The sequence below is a fragment of the Alligator mississippiensis genome, chromosome 3, assembly GCF_030867095.1.
Source record: "Alligator mississippiensis isolate rAllMis1 chromosome 3, rAllMis1, whole genome shotgun sequence".
Taxonomy (NCBI): Eukaryota; Metazoa; Chordata; order Crocodylia; family Alligatoridae; genus Alligator; species Alligator mississippiensis.
The window spans coordinates 210,885,925-210,902,077 of record NC_081826.1 but is presented as its reverse complement, the minus strand read 5'-3'; the positions used below and the strand labels follow the sequence as shown (position 1 = coordinate 210,902,077).

The following is a 16,153-nucleotide window of genomic DNA, read 5'->3' as shown; positions in this document are numbered from 1 at the left end:
GTTGGTATGCTAGCCAGCCCTTTCATTCACATACACAGAATTTCATTCACATTTTGCAGTTTTTTATCCGCTTCTAATGAAGAGAGCCATTTGGAAACGATAGGGTTTTCTATGCATTAGAGAAATATAGAAATAAGCTATGGTGTGTACATTTGCTGTTGCTATGCTAGGAGGATGAAGAGAAAAATGAATGCTGTGTGGATTCTGTAGCAGGTTTGCAGTGTGGGGATGAAAGGCTATTCTGCAGATCACTAGAAACCTGCTTTTACATTGTCTAGGATATTTCCATTATTCATCACTGCTGGGATAAGAGGTGCTTCATTTAATGTGTCATAAATTATACTAATTAAATACCTGTATTTAAAGCTGTTTTAGTGTGCTTGTCCTGTATGTATTGCAGCCTTTCGTCATAGGGGGAGGGAGGAAAACCCTCAAGATTATTCCTTTAAAATGTGCTGCAGTTATAATGATTAGTTATGAGAAAACATGCATTCTTTGACCTGCATTTGTCTTTTTTTTACAGTGCAATGTAGCATCCTAAATCCAAATTGCAATTTACAAAGCAGATCAAATAACATAAAAGTGCCATTTGGTTTACAGTGGGTATTATAATTTTGTAGTACTTTACATTTGTATTTGTCTATTAAAATGAAGGAGAGATACTATTTTAAGTATGATACCTATTTTACTCTTCAAATCGGGTATTTTGGGCTGGCGTGTATGTTTAATAGGAGCTAGTGCATTTTTTCTCCTGACTACAGGGCATCAGCACGCTGCTATAGATGCTTCTGAATTTCCCTGTAGTATTTTTCACTCTTTCAGAGCATAACCCAATATTAAACTGGGTTGCAGATCCATTTTACAGTTTTTCTTTGGGAATGAATATCTATGAAAGAGGGCACAATTCTTAACACTGTTGCCGTACATCCAGAGAATACTTCTCTTCACACATAGGTACTTTATATAATACTGCATTCAATAAGAAGCTTGTTGTGGAGTATTAGGGCAGAAGTATTTGTTTCTGTACAAAAACTGTGATGTAACAGTTTTTGTGAGGAACTGCATTGGCATAAAGGTACTTGTTAAGCTGTTTTACTGCTTTTGTAAAAGAAAATGAGTGTATTCTTTAGTATAGCTTTGTCACCCAATGCTGTTATTCATTAAGATTTTCTGAAATCCTTCAAGGTACATATGTTCAGGGTGGGGGGTATGAAGTGAGGATGGGGGGTGGTAAGCATTATTATAATGCCTAATTGTGACTTCTTACAGATCTACAACGCAGGAGCATTTTAACAGAACAGAGTGAAGGATTTTCTGAAAAAAATGTTAATACAGTTCCTTAGAAGTATTTGCCTTTGATACCAAAAGAGGAAAAAATTAAAGGTTGGAAGGAAATATCTGTTTGGGAAGATAGGAAAAGGAAATTTGAGAATTGATTGGTGCTAGTATGCTGTAAGTGGGTGGATGGTTTTTTTTTTTTTGCTACAGGAAGTGATTTGCAGTGTTCACTGAGCCTTTTGTTGAAAAGGGTCCTTCTCATTTGTGTGAGTCATGCTTTTGCTGTGAGCGAGTTGGCAGCTCTAAGCAGGACTGGGATCTCTGTCATAGAAAACTATTACTTCACCCAACCTTAATGTAGAACCATAAGAAATATATTTTAAAGCATTTACTCTTTGTTATACTCTCTTCTTTTTTTTTAAATCAAAATTTTATTTCCCGTCCTGGTTATTATGAATCGTCTGCTATGTTAGCACAGGCATCTTCTGCGTTGGCATCAGATTTGCCAGAACGTATGCAGGAAACCAGATAGAAGGGCATGCTTCAACGTACCAAGTATAACCGCTTCAGGAATGATTCGGTGACATCAGTTGATGATCTTATTCACAATTTGTCCATGAACAGCAAGGTCTCAGCAGTTGCTACGACTTCAACACCACCTTCATACCTGGTCTCACCTGAGGTTCTCCACAAGGACCAAGAAGATGGACCCACCACCCTTTGCACCCTCATCCATAAAGTGTCCCACTTGAAACTGTCCAACACAGGCAGCCTTTTGGGCATAAAAAACCTCTCCTCTGCAGTGAAGGAGCTTGCTGTCTCCAAGTTGCAGGGAAGCTCGAGTGCTTCCAGCTCAGCAGCAGGGGCTTCAGACAACACATGTAACCTTGTCTCTGCCACTTCGTGTTCTCAGCAGGACGTGAGCAAGATGAGTACAGGGAAAAAAACACGGTTAGAGGAAATGCACCTGGGAGGTGAAGACTGGAATCAAAATAGCAGCTTTGTCAATAAACCCTCTCGAGGGTGGCTGCACTCGAACGAAAAGATCTTGGGACCTGGTGTGACGTACATTGTGAAGGTTGGTCTATTTTCCTTCCATTCTCTCTTTTTCTCAATGAAAAATTCGCTGCTGGTTTCAATGGCAAACTGGTGAGGCTGAAAGGATATCTATTTTTATGTTTCTTGTTGTGTATAATGCATGGAATGTAAATGCAGTAAGGTAGGAGTGCAAAGCAGGGTTAATTTATTGTAATAGAGAAATATGCACGTTTGCCTGCTGTGAGTTAACATGGTTTATAGGTGTTTTAAAAGATTCTTCCTGAAGCTAAAAGCAGTTTTTTCTTTCTCTGTTTTTTCTCAATTCAGGTGCTCAGTTATCTCTATTATATTGTATATATCTTGGCTACATAGATTTTCAATATGTCTGTTGCTGTCTATAATAGAACAGGAAAGAGAAATACCTTGACGAGTGAAAACCTGTTTATCATGCACGATATTTCAAATGAAAAATATCTTCAAAGAAATATGTGCCTTTTTGGTGAAGTTGTATTTGAAATCACACAAGAGAAAGCCGCAGATTGCAGTTCTTGTTGTGTTCCACAAATAGAAATATTGTTGTTTTATGGTAGTACAAGGAAAAATATCATCTTGTTTTACATAACAGGGATTCCAGGCACCTTAAACATTATTTCTCTTTTGAGTACAGTGATGCTTCATGTCCAGGGCAACAAGCATGACATTTTGAAATGTACTGTAACCATGATTGTACCTTTGGTAGGGAGGGGGTACAAAATTGTGTCAAAATAGTAATTGTGTCAGGTTCCACTTTACATGTTCAAAGATAGTGTACAGGAGGTACAGAAGCGCACATCTGTATACTGTATACAATTCAATCATCAATTTTGCATTCTTATACTTACTAGTAATGTTTCTTATGAATAAAGTGATAGTGTAGCAAGGGGTTAAACAAAGAATAGAGCAATTTTTATCTCAGATTATTTTAAGCATAAAAATTTACTGCATAAAGTTTAATTAAGAATGATTTACAAATAAGTGAAACCCCCACTTCTTCACTTTCCTTAAATTCCGTATTAAAAGCAGAGGATATATTGAACCACTGAAACTTTGGGAAATAAGTTGTTTGGTTTTTTTCTAAAGATGGTGTTGATGAAAAACCATTCAAATCTTTTCTTCAGAAGTGTTAGGGCTTTATTCAGTCTCAGAAGAGTCTGAGATGTAGAGGAAAATGACAGAGCCAGTGTTACCTTTCAGAATGCAAACTGCTCCTCTGCTCCTCTTCAAGAACTGTCTCGGTAAAAATGACACCTTGATGCTGAATGTTATAGGAGTGTATCTATCGTTTTCTGTCATGACAATATTTTAGTTTACAGAAGGTGGTACACTAGTTTTATCATAGCTTATGAACCTCAGTTCTATTTTTGCTCAAGACATCATCATAAACAAAGATAATGACTTCTGGAATTCACTTCTACTGTTGATTGTGCTTGTAAGCAACAATTATGACGCAGAGCAAATACAGCATTTATTTTCTTGATCTGATTTTCTCACTGACTGACTACAAGTATAGCGGACAAAGCTGAGAACTTTGAGTTTTGAGTTGACAAGAGGTGACAAAAATAGCTTATTTTTGGTTTTAAAATAAAAAAGAATTTTCAATGATGAATCAATATTTAAAAGTCCCACTTGAACAAGATAAAGATTTCCATCGGTGCAGCTGCTGTAGAATATTTAAGCCAATATATTTGGCTTCAGAATTACGTATGCAGTATTTTAGTTGGGTGTTACCATGTCATCAACATTAATAAAATGATGATATTTAGTATTTCTATTAAAATAGGATGACAATATGTTTAATTTTTTGCTCTCCGGAATATTTAGTCATTGAGAAAATATGGTGTAATATAAATGTCAAAGCAGAGGTTTAAAAGGAATATCAAAATCAATGGCTAATGTTATATGAATGAAAATAAAAGCCATCCTACTTAGTTCATAATTTGCTTGTTCATTAAGTATCTCTGAATTTTCCTCAGCAACTGCAGCATTCACATAGATAAGAATAGAAGTGCAGTTCCCACATCATTAAACACTATTAGTTCTCAGGGCTTTTGCGCATTCAAACCATCAAATCAATACATAGATAATGTACACTGAAAGGAAGCATTCCTTGGGTACCTCATGGCTATATTGAATATCTGGGAGACTTGTACCATGTTTAATTAGTGCCATATGCCTTGCAGAGTATTCCATATGCCATAAGTTAAATGAGACAAAAATTAGATTTGTTGTTAACCAGTAAAGCTTTCATCATTTGTATGTGTAAGTGCATAAAGTTACTATTCTTCATTAATTTATGTCAGAAATGTGGAAACTGTATACGGAAGAGGGCAAGTTGTCATCAATAGACAGTTTGATATAAACCATGTTGGAGCATCTACAAGCAGACAGGGCAAGATTCCGACGTGTAGTTCAGTCATCTACTTATATATGATATAAGAAACATTACTCTTTCCTTAATTTTCTTAATAAGCACAATTATTAACAATGCTTAAATTGCAGTAGAGAAAAACGCAGTGTTTTGCTTGGTGAAGATAGTGGTCATTTTTTGTGCCAGACTTTTTGTTATCCCCATTTTTTGAGCTTGTGCAAATATGATCTATTTTGAGATAATATAATAGCAATGAGTTAAAAATAGTGAAGGATTATAATGTATAGGAGCTCTGATCTCATTACTATTCTCTACTGTTGTAGAATTTTTTGGACATAAAACTGTTGGTCTTGCCTATAATTATTTTCCCCTGTGAATATCATGTTGCATTTTTGGATTTTTTTGTGGAAAGCTTTTTTTCACAAAAAGAGTGAAGAGGTGGTTTAACATGGCATAGTTGATCAAAATATATTTGACCTTTTATTTAATTTCTTTGACATTTATTGTGTTTGGAAATATAATCCCAAGGTACTGGTATTCTATATGACACTATTGGTGGACAAATTGAAATTGTGGACACTTACGGACTAAGGAAATAAATGAGGAGAAAACTGGTTTGTAATGATGGAAGTCCCTGAATATTTCAGTGATTTTTTGGTAGAGCCTACAAGTAATGCAGAGAATGATTGGAGATGTTCACATGTTAGAAAAATGAATCCGTGTAATAAAACAGTGTAAAATTGCTTAAACTACCAACAACAACAGTTGTGTTTCAGTGAAATTTCTTTGTGTAAACTGATAAATGTCTACAGATTAGTTTAACTGTGATAATAGCATAGGTGTTTCATTTATTTGGAGATTTAATTGACAACAGTCATCAGCCTTGGTTGGACGCAAATCCATGTTCATTTTTAGGATAACTTGTAGTCTGATTTTGTTATAGGTATTGATGAGAGTAAAGCACTGGCCTTCAACAGTTCTGAAGTAAAATAAACACAAACACACTCCAATAATGTATATAATCTGGTTTTATATACAGAGTCCTTCATATGGTAGATCCAAAAGACTTTTACTAGCTATAAAAAACAAGCCAGTTGAGGTAGCTAAGCCTCAGAAAAAAATCTTACGTAAACCCAGGCTTAAAAACACAAAGATACGATCTGCCTTTCAAAGGGTAAAGTTTCTACCACATCAAAAGCCAGATTTGAAAGAAAAAGCATTTTAAAGTCATTAAAATTTGTTACATGAAAATATATATAGCAATACCTAACTTGCATTATACACTTGCAAGGTGGGTCTATTAAATTTGAGTACACTCTAGCATTTCTGGGTCTTGCTTGCTTATGCTTACAGGAGCTGTCCCACTGGAATATTCGGGACGATTCCCATGTGTTCAGTAAAGATTTAGGGAACTGGGAGATTACTAAAGTGTTGTCATCTACTTGGATCTCAGTAGAGCATCCATTTCAATGTACAAAATATAATGTGTGAGATTTTAGCAGCATTCTGCAGGAAGCTGTTGAAGTCTTTCCTTTTGAGGGGCTACATTGTACCTGTAGTCATAGCTCTTAAAAGGGTTGATGTGTAAGCTGCACCACTCAGGGAATTTCTATAGAAGATATTGTGCCTGAGAGATAACACCCTGTGCTGTACAATTTGTTCCTTGTTCCTCCATTTTGTATGTGCTTCTGGCCTATGCCTGCAGTAAATTCAAGACCCCTTGCAGCAGTACAGCTGTGATGGTCAGTCTCTGCCTACCAGGTTTAAAGGGTACCCAAGGTAGCCCATAAAGAAAGGGATGGGGTTTTCTCACTTCTCCCTTAATCCTATGAATAAGTATGTAATCAAAGTTGCAAGCCATTCCTTATTTTGTTAAAAGTAGTTACATTAGAAAGGTATCTTTGTACCTGCTTTCTTTTGTCTCTCTCAAGTTTATTTGGCTGAGGCTAAATTTATGTCTTCCTGTATTTATGTTTTTCTTCATCAGTTTTTCTTTGCTTATGTCAAGATGTATCTGCTAATTTCACAATAAGCATATAAATCATGTTAAATATATTCCAGATTTTAATTGGCAGCTGCTAAAGTGACATGAGCAAAAGTTGTGTACACAATAGATACTTGGGCATGTAATGCAAGTTATTCCCAGGTATCAAGTTTGTTTTTTCCAAATATGGGGTTTGTGTCATAAGTTTAAGTCCAGGTGATAAGAGTGACTTTGTGGTAGTAAGTGAAATGAATGTAATGAATCCTTACTGTCAAATTTCACTATTCCAACCCCAGGCTTTGAAAGATCACGATTGGCTTAGAATAATAGAATTTAAGGGAAAAAAAAACATTTTGAGGGTTTTTCTTATTTTTGTTTTTCTCTGCAACCATGAGGACCAGAAATTCCCTTTTTCCCCCTTTTAATTGTAGACTGAAAGTCTCATATAATCACATGACTCTAGAAAATGGGACATTAAGAAAAACAAATATTTCAAGGATTGGAAACACTGCAAGTCTTTGTTTTCTGAAATAAAAACTTGGGTAAGGAGAGGGCAGAAGAGAATTATAAAGACCAGCCTTGATTTCAGTAATTAATTTTTCCTAGTATGCCATGTCCCTTCTATGGTCAGTCAGTAACATCACTATTTATTTTAATCTAATACTTTGCTTCATACTTTAATACTTTACTTCAATCTGTACTTTAATGGTAAGCCAGCTGATAGTGGTCTAAATTCTGTTTTTTTTGCTTAGTCCAAATTCTTTTTTGAGCTCACTATCTCTGATCTAATGTCTTTGGGGCTGGTAGTCCAAAGCCACTAAAGTCAATGGGCAGGTTCTCATTGAAACTGACTTATCCTCAGTTTCTACAAACAGCTTTCACATGTGATAGCTAGTCCATAACAGTAATGTTATTTAAATCAGCAATTGTTATTACATACTTGTGTAATTTAACTCCCCTTCTTTTCATTGGTTTCAGGATCAGGCCCTCATGAGAATACTTGAGAATACTTGATTTGCATTTACAAAATGCTTTAGGAGCCCTGGTTTATTTCCCCAGGTTTATGTGTCTTTTGTAAATGACACTGTATTTGCATTATTAATAGATTCCTAAATAGTAATATTTCAGCTATATATCAGTGCAATCCTGCTGATTATATGGAGTAATAAACTGTCCAAATAATTAATTTAGGTAGAAAATCTAAACATGGTGAAAGAGGCCTTTTCTTTTTTTCATTGGATATTAGATAGTTGGTTACTTTTGATGGATTCATATAACTTCACAGTTTCAATAGCAATGCTGGGAGCTTCTGTCATCGAGGATGAAAGAGACAAAGCCCTTCAACCACATGGACAAACCAAGAACCTCAGGAAAAATCAGTGGCTTTTGGATCTTTTGTAGAGTCTCCCTGACTTTTCCTACTACATTTAATAGTACCCTAGCAACTTGACTTACTGAGGAACCAACTTCCATTGGTGGACTGTCTATACTCCTATTATATCTCTGCTCCACTTCAAGGGAAGAAGTGGAAGCTAATGCAAAAAAAGTCAATATGAAATTGAATGATTCCAAAAGAAGCACCTCCATTTGCCAGGGAACAATACTATACAGAGTAGATAAACCCTCTTTCTAGACTGATTTACTGAATGCAGTTGACGAAGTATCACCCGCATGGTGCTAAAATGGAATAAATTCTACAGAAATTGTGTCTCCACCAATTCTAGACAGATTTAGTGAAGATCCCACCCATTCTGGGCTGTGTATTAGGAAGATTTAATACTGCTCAGTATAGCCATATTTCCTCTGTATCATTTTTCATATCAGAATGTTTGATTGTAACTGGCAAATAATAGCAAGGTTCTGGTACAAAAATAATAATATGAGAGATAAGTAGAAACTGGTTAAAAATCTGTAGAAGTTCTTTTTTCCATGACATTATTTATATGAGGGGGCCTTTTTTTTGTTTTGGTTTTTTTTTCTCATTTTAAATCAAGTCTAGGAAATAAATACATTAAATTAGTCCAATCCATGTAATAAGAAATATGAAAAAAGAGGAAAATAAATCCTGTCTTTTACTTGAAGGACTTTTGAAAGCCATGTGCTGAACTGTATGCATTTTGGATATGAGTGATCTGTTGTTACCCTTGTTTTTGTTAGTATGGAAGTATATACCAAGGAGTGCTAGTGTTTGTAAAATTATATTTTCACTTATCTCTGACACCATGAAGGTACAACGAAATGATTACCAGAACCAAAACTCAGGGTTGACTCACAGCTGAGTCATTTTAAAGAGATCCTCCTCCCTTCACCTCCACCGAAACCTGAATGATTCATGAATGCCGGTCATGCTTCTTAGTACAGGTGGCATATTTCTAATAAAATAGGATATCAGTCATTTTTATTTAATATTACCTAAAGGCTAAGCAGCAAACAAGAGAGAAGAACAGACACTAAAGCTGCATGCCTATGAGCCAACTCCTAAAAAGATGTGGAGTTACATTACAAACAACGTTCAATGTAGCTGTAAAAACACAGTATCCGTGTGATGTTCTGAATTGGCCAAGATACTTTTCTTACATCAGACAAAACATATTGCCTAGAATAGTCCTTGGTTCTAGATTCTAATATGGTTGGTATCCTCGCTGACCCAGAGATAAGAAGAGGATTCAGTACTGAGAAGCATTACAAGACCTAAGTATGAAATCAAAGTATGCTGCTAAATACAGTGGGTCTGATTCTCTTACATCTCTCTGACAGTGTAAAGCGGCATTAGAGTGGAGCTCACTACATAGGAAAATAATACTGTATAGCTCTTTCAGTGATAGATCTCAAAAAATACTTTACTGAGCCCCGATCACAGTTTTCAAGGCCCTAACATAGAGGAGTATTACCCCTGTTCTATAGGGCTAGGGACAGAAGTTACACATAAACCGGTTTAAGTGCTCAGAAACTGGTTTAAATCTGTAACAGAACAAAAGTACCTTGCATGTAAACCTGATGTTCTACAGCCACATACCTCTGAAATGCCAAAGGTTACCCAGAAGGCTAATGACAGTGCCAGGCTAAGACCTAGCACTGCCAGGTCCTGAGTTCCAGTCCAACACTTCATCTGCTAGGCAACACCGCTCTTTAAAGCCCTTTCAACCTGAAACAGCAAAGGTTTCTTACTGCAAATGGGGCTCCACACATAGTATATTCTCAAAGGAGACAAAAACTAAGAGAGCCTGAGTGTCTCGTGAGTGATGTAAAGAACAATCACCTAGTTTATGTTAAAATGTTGCGTGTGTGTTTGTGGGTGTGTATGAATGTGCGTTAAAAGCTTTTGAATTTGAACATGAGACGTGCTGGATAAGAGTTAGTGACGCATGAGTCAAACATAAAGAAAAGAGGAGGAATCAAATTCATCCTATTGTAAGCTGTTGTTGAATTTAATAAGGTTGCGCAGGCTTCCACTCATAATGAATTTGGCACACAGTATACAGCTAATCTGTTATGATATGGCATTGAAACTTTTGACTTCTGTGTCTGATATATTAAACGGATGTGCTTCCTGCTATTTCTTTTTGCTAAATAAAGTAAAACACTTCAATAAGCTTGCTGTTGTCAGTAAGATCAGAAAATATTGTGATGTGCAAGTGTGAGTCCAGTTTATACAGTAGGCCCTGCCATTGCTATTACCAGTTCAACTTCAAAAGTTCTGAATTTTGGGATCCAGAAATTGATGACATAAATTCAGTTCATACCTAGCCAGTAGCCAACTAAATCCAACCTGTGCATATGCCGCAGGTTGCTTAGAAAATTGTTATGACGAAGGCAGACAAGTTGCACCATTATATCTGAGGGCCAAATTTAACTTGTGGTACCTTTATAACTAGTATTAATATACGAGATGGAGGAAATAGTTTGATTCAGATCCCTAGTTAAGTAGGTAGAGCAAGCAAATAAGAAAACATTTTTTACTTGTAAAGTAAGCAAGTTTAACATGTAAATTATTGAGACAACCCCACAAATGCTGTATTTACTGTCCCTTTCCAGAACAGAATTGCAGTTTGGCCCAGTCCAGCAGATCATACATGTGAATTATTCTACAAAAGTCAGTGGAATTACTCATGCACTCAGTATCAACGTGATGTTGGGTGGTGTGGAGGACTGGGGCTGTCAAGAACATTAGGAGACAGCGAGATGCAAAATGGGTATCATTCAAGTCTTAGACTTCTTGGAGATGTCCTGTACTCTGTATCTAGCTTACTTTTTGAATAGTGCTATGAATTGTAGTCCTGAGCATTTAATGTTAGACACAAACTATGCCCTATAGTAAGTTATATGAAAATTATTTAAATTATGAGAATTGGAGCTAACCATAACATGGGACCATACTGCATTATTAGTCCTAAACAGCTACCGTTTGGGGGAGTTTCTGTCTGAAGTAGCATAGATAATACTTAGAATACTCAAAGGGCTTTGTAATAATTAATTCATAAAGTAGATAATTACATTGGATAAATGGTCCATACAAGCAGGGGGTACACACTGGAATACAGAGACCTTTCAAAACCTTTAATATATTAAGGCTGTATCTTTGTATATTATAAGAGCTTTTAAAATTAATTTCGTAGTACTAAACCAGAACAACATGCTAGGTAAGCTAAATAGCTGAATAAGCTTCTTTTTGAAATGTACCTATTTTCCCCCCAGCATTCTCCTTGGCATTGATGTTGCCAGAGGATCTTTTGTACCTGTCTCCTGCTCTACTTCCAACACTCAGGGATCCATTTAGCAGTCACTATTCTTTCAGTTAATTTGGACTATATAGGGCTCCTTTTGTACAAATTCAAAAACCTACAATGTCATATTAAGACCGAATGAGATGTGTTTAGATCCTACGGTGATAGGAACTATAGAAAAAAACAGGATAGATGCTGTAGATATCCTGAGACAAAGAGATAGAAACCTATGCTAGATATATTTAAATTATCAGACCTGTGATGAAGAATAGTTGATACATATAAAATGATACAAGAAAATTATACCAGTACATACATATCTTTCAAATATCTGAATTTACTTTTGACAAGGTTTCTTTTAAAGGAGATGTTCAAACATATACTTTCTTATTTGTATAGTTGAGACCGTCCTTCCCTGTCTTGTAGGCAAATGCCTGATTTCCCAGTGGTTCAGTTGAACTTTGCAGCTTTGTCTGGGATGAATTAGGTAGCGGTGGTCCTGTCTTTAGCAGGGATTGGACTGGATGACCTCTTGGAGTCCCTGCCATCCTTAATTTTCTATGAATTCCATCCATATATATTGACATAAACATATATTTCAATATAGCAGCTTAGAGGTAGTTAATGTAAATTTCTGTTCAGATCAGCCAAAGAGCACCTATTAGAGCAACTGCTATCTTTCACTTATGTGTTTTTATACCACATAGCACAATGGAGTCCTGCGATGTGGGTAGAACTAAGAGGTGCTATAGTAATACAAATAGTAATATAGGAAACCTAGAGATGCTGTACAGCGACAATGGTTTGGATATCTAATTATAAACTTTATTGTCATAAAATGTTTTGGTTTTGGAAGCCTTTGCCTGCTTGTATTAAAGGATTTCTAATGTGTAACACAAGATGCTAGAACTAATCTGCATGGTGCTTTTAAGGAAATATATTTTCCTGGATACGCATGGTGGCAAACCAAATACTTTGAGAATTGTGCTAAACTAGTTCACCTTATCTAAGTATGCACTTGTGAAGATTAAACAATGTATTTCAGATGTAGTGATGCATCATATAAATATTTATATTCACACAGATGAATAATCTGTGTCACTTGAAAATTACCCCAGAAAGTCATTGGAGTGAAGTTATTGCATGTGCTATTTATTTCCTCACAAGTAGTAAATGCACTTAGAAGAAACTTGCATTTTGTAATACCACATGCATTTTGCATATATAACATATAGTAGTTTGGCAGAATGCAGGGTAGAGATGCATCTTTATAAACTAATTGAATCAGAGATGCAAAAGCTTTGGTGAGCCAGAGCTTTGAAACCTGGTTCATGAAAGCTCTGATTTAATCCATAAGATGTATCTCTTCTCTGCCATCTGCCTGACTTCAGGCTAACATGGCTAACTACCTCTTTCTGCTCAAAGGGTAATTTGTTACCCAATGGGCACGTCTACACATGACGCTGTGTCACTGTAGCAATGCGCTATGGCGACATAGCGTCTGCAGGCAAAAACCATGATGCCGCCACTATGTTGCTGTAGCAACATGCTCCCTCGGTATAGCATGTTGCTACGGTGATGTAGGGGCTAAAAGCAACTGTGCACTGCCAGCATGGCACAGAACAGGCTGTTACTGTGCCATCATTTAGTACTTCCAAAAGGAAGTACTAAATGACGGTGCAGTAACAATGATGCACCCAATATGTACATTTCTAACTTAGGTACTGCTATGTTTTTGAAAGCAGAAGTGCATGCATGAGAAGATGCACAATTTTAAGCTTACACGTACTAAATTGTGAGTTTAATTACTGTGGAAGCTCGTGAAAGTTCAGTGTACTGCTTATATTGCCCAAATATTTCTGAATTGCAGGGATGGTGATCTACATTCTGGAATTACTTTAAAAATTTACGGCTTTCTAATCCACATTTCTGTTAGAGATTAGAAAGTTTTCAGAACTGGAAGCTAAAATTTACTTCTCAGCAGTATTTCTTCTCTTGCTTGCCAGAAATGTGATTTTAATGTTGACTGAAAGGAACTGTACTTTAGGGATGAGACAAAATAATCTCTTTTAACTAACTTCTTGACCTCTTTTTGAAGTGGCTTTGGATTATTGCTATATGTGTTGGTCTTGATTCGGTGAAAGAACATTTTCACTGGGACAAGTCTAAAATCACAAATGTATTACTCTTAAGGCTGGAGGTTGTAATTAGAGTTGCCGAAATCTCCCAGGTGATAAAGAGCCTGCCCATTTCTTACTGAGGTATATTGGATAGCATTTTTTCTCTTTTCATGCTGATAAGATTCCTCCTGCTTCTATACTTTACAGTGATTTCTATAACCAGGTTCTTACTCTTGAATATACATAGTAACCCAAGAAATACTGGACAAGTTTTAACTCTTAACTATCAACAGCACAAGCAGGTGAAGAAACATGGGGTGACACTTTGGCTACACAAAGGAAAATATATTTAAACGTGTGATGAAAATCACCGCAGAACAGATTTTTAGGGCCCTCCTTCCCTCAGCAGATCTTAATATTTTATCACGTAAACTCATTGGAGTACATGAGAACCAAGTTGTGGGACACGAAAAGTACTAGTTGTCTACCATTTCCCATTGCTACTGTGCTATGCATGGACTGTGCACTGCATTCTATCTACATGTTTATCATCCAGTGTCAAATTCTGCCAACTCTTTCTCTCATCATTACCTTTAGTAAGTAGATTTTTAGGAGCTAAATTAATGTCCCTGTCAATGACACCTTCAAATGTGCTGCACTGCTTTGGTGTACCTCCTTCATAAAATGGAACTAGTATAGCCACATAGGCATAAGTCAAGCTGGGGGCGAACTAATTGGCACTGTAGCTCAGAAGTGCTAATTATCCCACCTCAAACCCTGTATGGAGGTGACTGTATTGCTTTTTATGTAGGAGGAAGCCCATGTGAAGTAGCACATTGTGCTTGCGGGGGCTGCTGAATGCCAACTACTGCAGAGGCATAGCTTCAAGTTGAGGGCATTCAGTAGCTTGCAAGGTATGTTCAGGTTTTCAGGGCACTCCTTTTTTATGTGAATTACCAGCTACTCTGGACTGATTGTAAAGATTAGCTAAATTCCATGGAAAAGCAGGAAAAGCTTCAATTCTGAGCCTTTATAGAGTATTAAAACATCTTAGTGAGCGTGTCTACACAAGATGCTTAACTCTGCAGTAGCATAGTTTACTGAGAAGTAAACATGTGCATCTACACATGCACATGCTTACTATGCAGTAAACCTTACTGATTGGGAATAAATTTGCTACCTGAAAATGCAAGTAGGAAATTTACTTTTGATTAGTAACGGCACAGTAGCACTCATATAGATGACTGACTGGGAGCAAATCTGCTCCTGGTTAGCAATCTACCAGGGGGCAGGAGATTTCTCCCTGCCCCCAGGAGCTGCCTGGTACTGGGGTGGGCTCCACTACCAGGGCCCAGGTTGGGATTGTATCCCCCTGCCCTGACAGCAGGGAGCCCCCTGCTCTGAGACTGCGATCAGAAGGATCTCCCAGCCCCCACTCCACCTTTGATATTGGGGAGTGGGGGGCTGGGATATCGTTATCTCCCAGCGCCAGCTCTGTGACAGAGGGGCCACGGAGCTGAGCAGGGAACACGCTTCCCAGCTTGTTCCCACCTAGCACTGTGCCTGTGGAGCTGAGTGGGGAACAGCCTCTGCCCCGCCTGTGGAACTGTCCTGGTCAGGGGCAGGTCCCAGCCCCATACTTTAATCAGGTGATCAAGGCATGGGGCTTGGAAAAAGCTTCAGGGATTGGGTAGGTCCCAGCTCCCTGCCCCAATCTTCTGGTGGGGCAGCTAGCAGTGAGCTACCTGTTAACTGCCCCACTGGTGCATTGCGGCAGGGGGCTGAGACCTGCCCCCTCCCCCCCGGGAGCTCTTATCAAGTCCTCTGCTCCTGAATTAGGGAACCAGGGCCAGGAACTCCCTGCTGGGGACATTGTTTCCACCCCAGCAGCAGGCAGGCTCTGGTGGGCGGGTGTAATGTCCCAGGCCTGGTGCTTTCTGCCAGTCCCTGGTACTCCCTGCCAGCTCCTGGGCTAGCTAGCACCCAGAGGAAGCCTAGAGTCCCCCCGGCTGGTGGCAGGGGCCCATTGCAGGGCCCATAGGAAGCAGGAGCAGTTTGCTGCCATACAGCAGCAAACTGCTCCCACTTCCCTGCATGTGTAGATGCCTGCCCGGGAGCATTTACTCACGAGTAGCTTACTCACGAGTAAACTGATCCTGGATCAAATGCATGTCTAGATGTTCCCAGTATGTTCTCATTGGGAGTGTCTACATGAGACACTTTACTTGTGATTAGAATAAAATACTATGCAGTAAGTGTCACCATCTCCATGAAGAGATGCTTACTGCACAGTAATTTGCCCTAGTCATGAGTAAATTTGCAACCTGTAAATACAAGTAGCAAATTTACTTACAATTACTGTGCTATGTGGCATGTGTAGACAGCTGACTGGGAGCAAACTTACTTCTGGGCAGCAGGGGGCAGAAGATTCTTCCCTGCTTCTGGGAGCTGCTGGGGCATCAGAGCCTGGGCGGGGGCAAGGTCCCCATGCCCCAGAAGCAGGGAGCTCCCTGCTCATGGAGCAGGGGCTGGGGAGATTGTTCCCAGCCACCGCTCCATAAATGCGGAGCAGATGCTGGGAAGAGACTGGGAGCCTGAACAG

General features: G+C 38.1%; 1 protein-coding gene across 1 annotated transcript in view; it reads left to right on the top strand.

The window, feature by feature from the left end:
• The first annotated feature begins 1,521 nt into the window (after nucleotides 1-1,521).
• Nucleotides 1,522-16,153, top strand: part of SHC3 (SHC adaptor protein 3) — an 83,263-nt gene continuing 68,631 nt past the window's right edge. Inside the window, exon 1 of the mRNA XM_019477981.2 lies at nucleotides 1,522-2,356. Coding sequence (XP_019333526.2) covers nucleotides 1,817-2,356 — 540 coding nt within the window. The 5' untranslated portion in view covers nucleotides 1,522-1,816. The remainder of the gene's footprint in view (nucleotides 2,357-16,153) is intronic.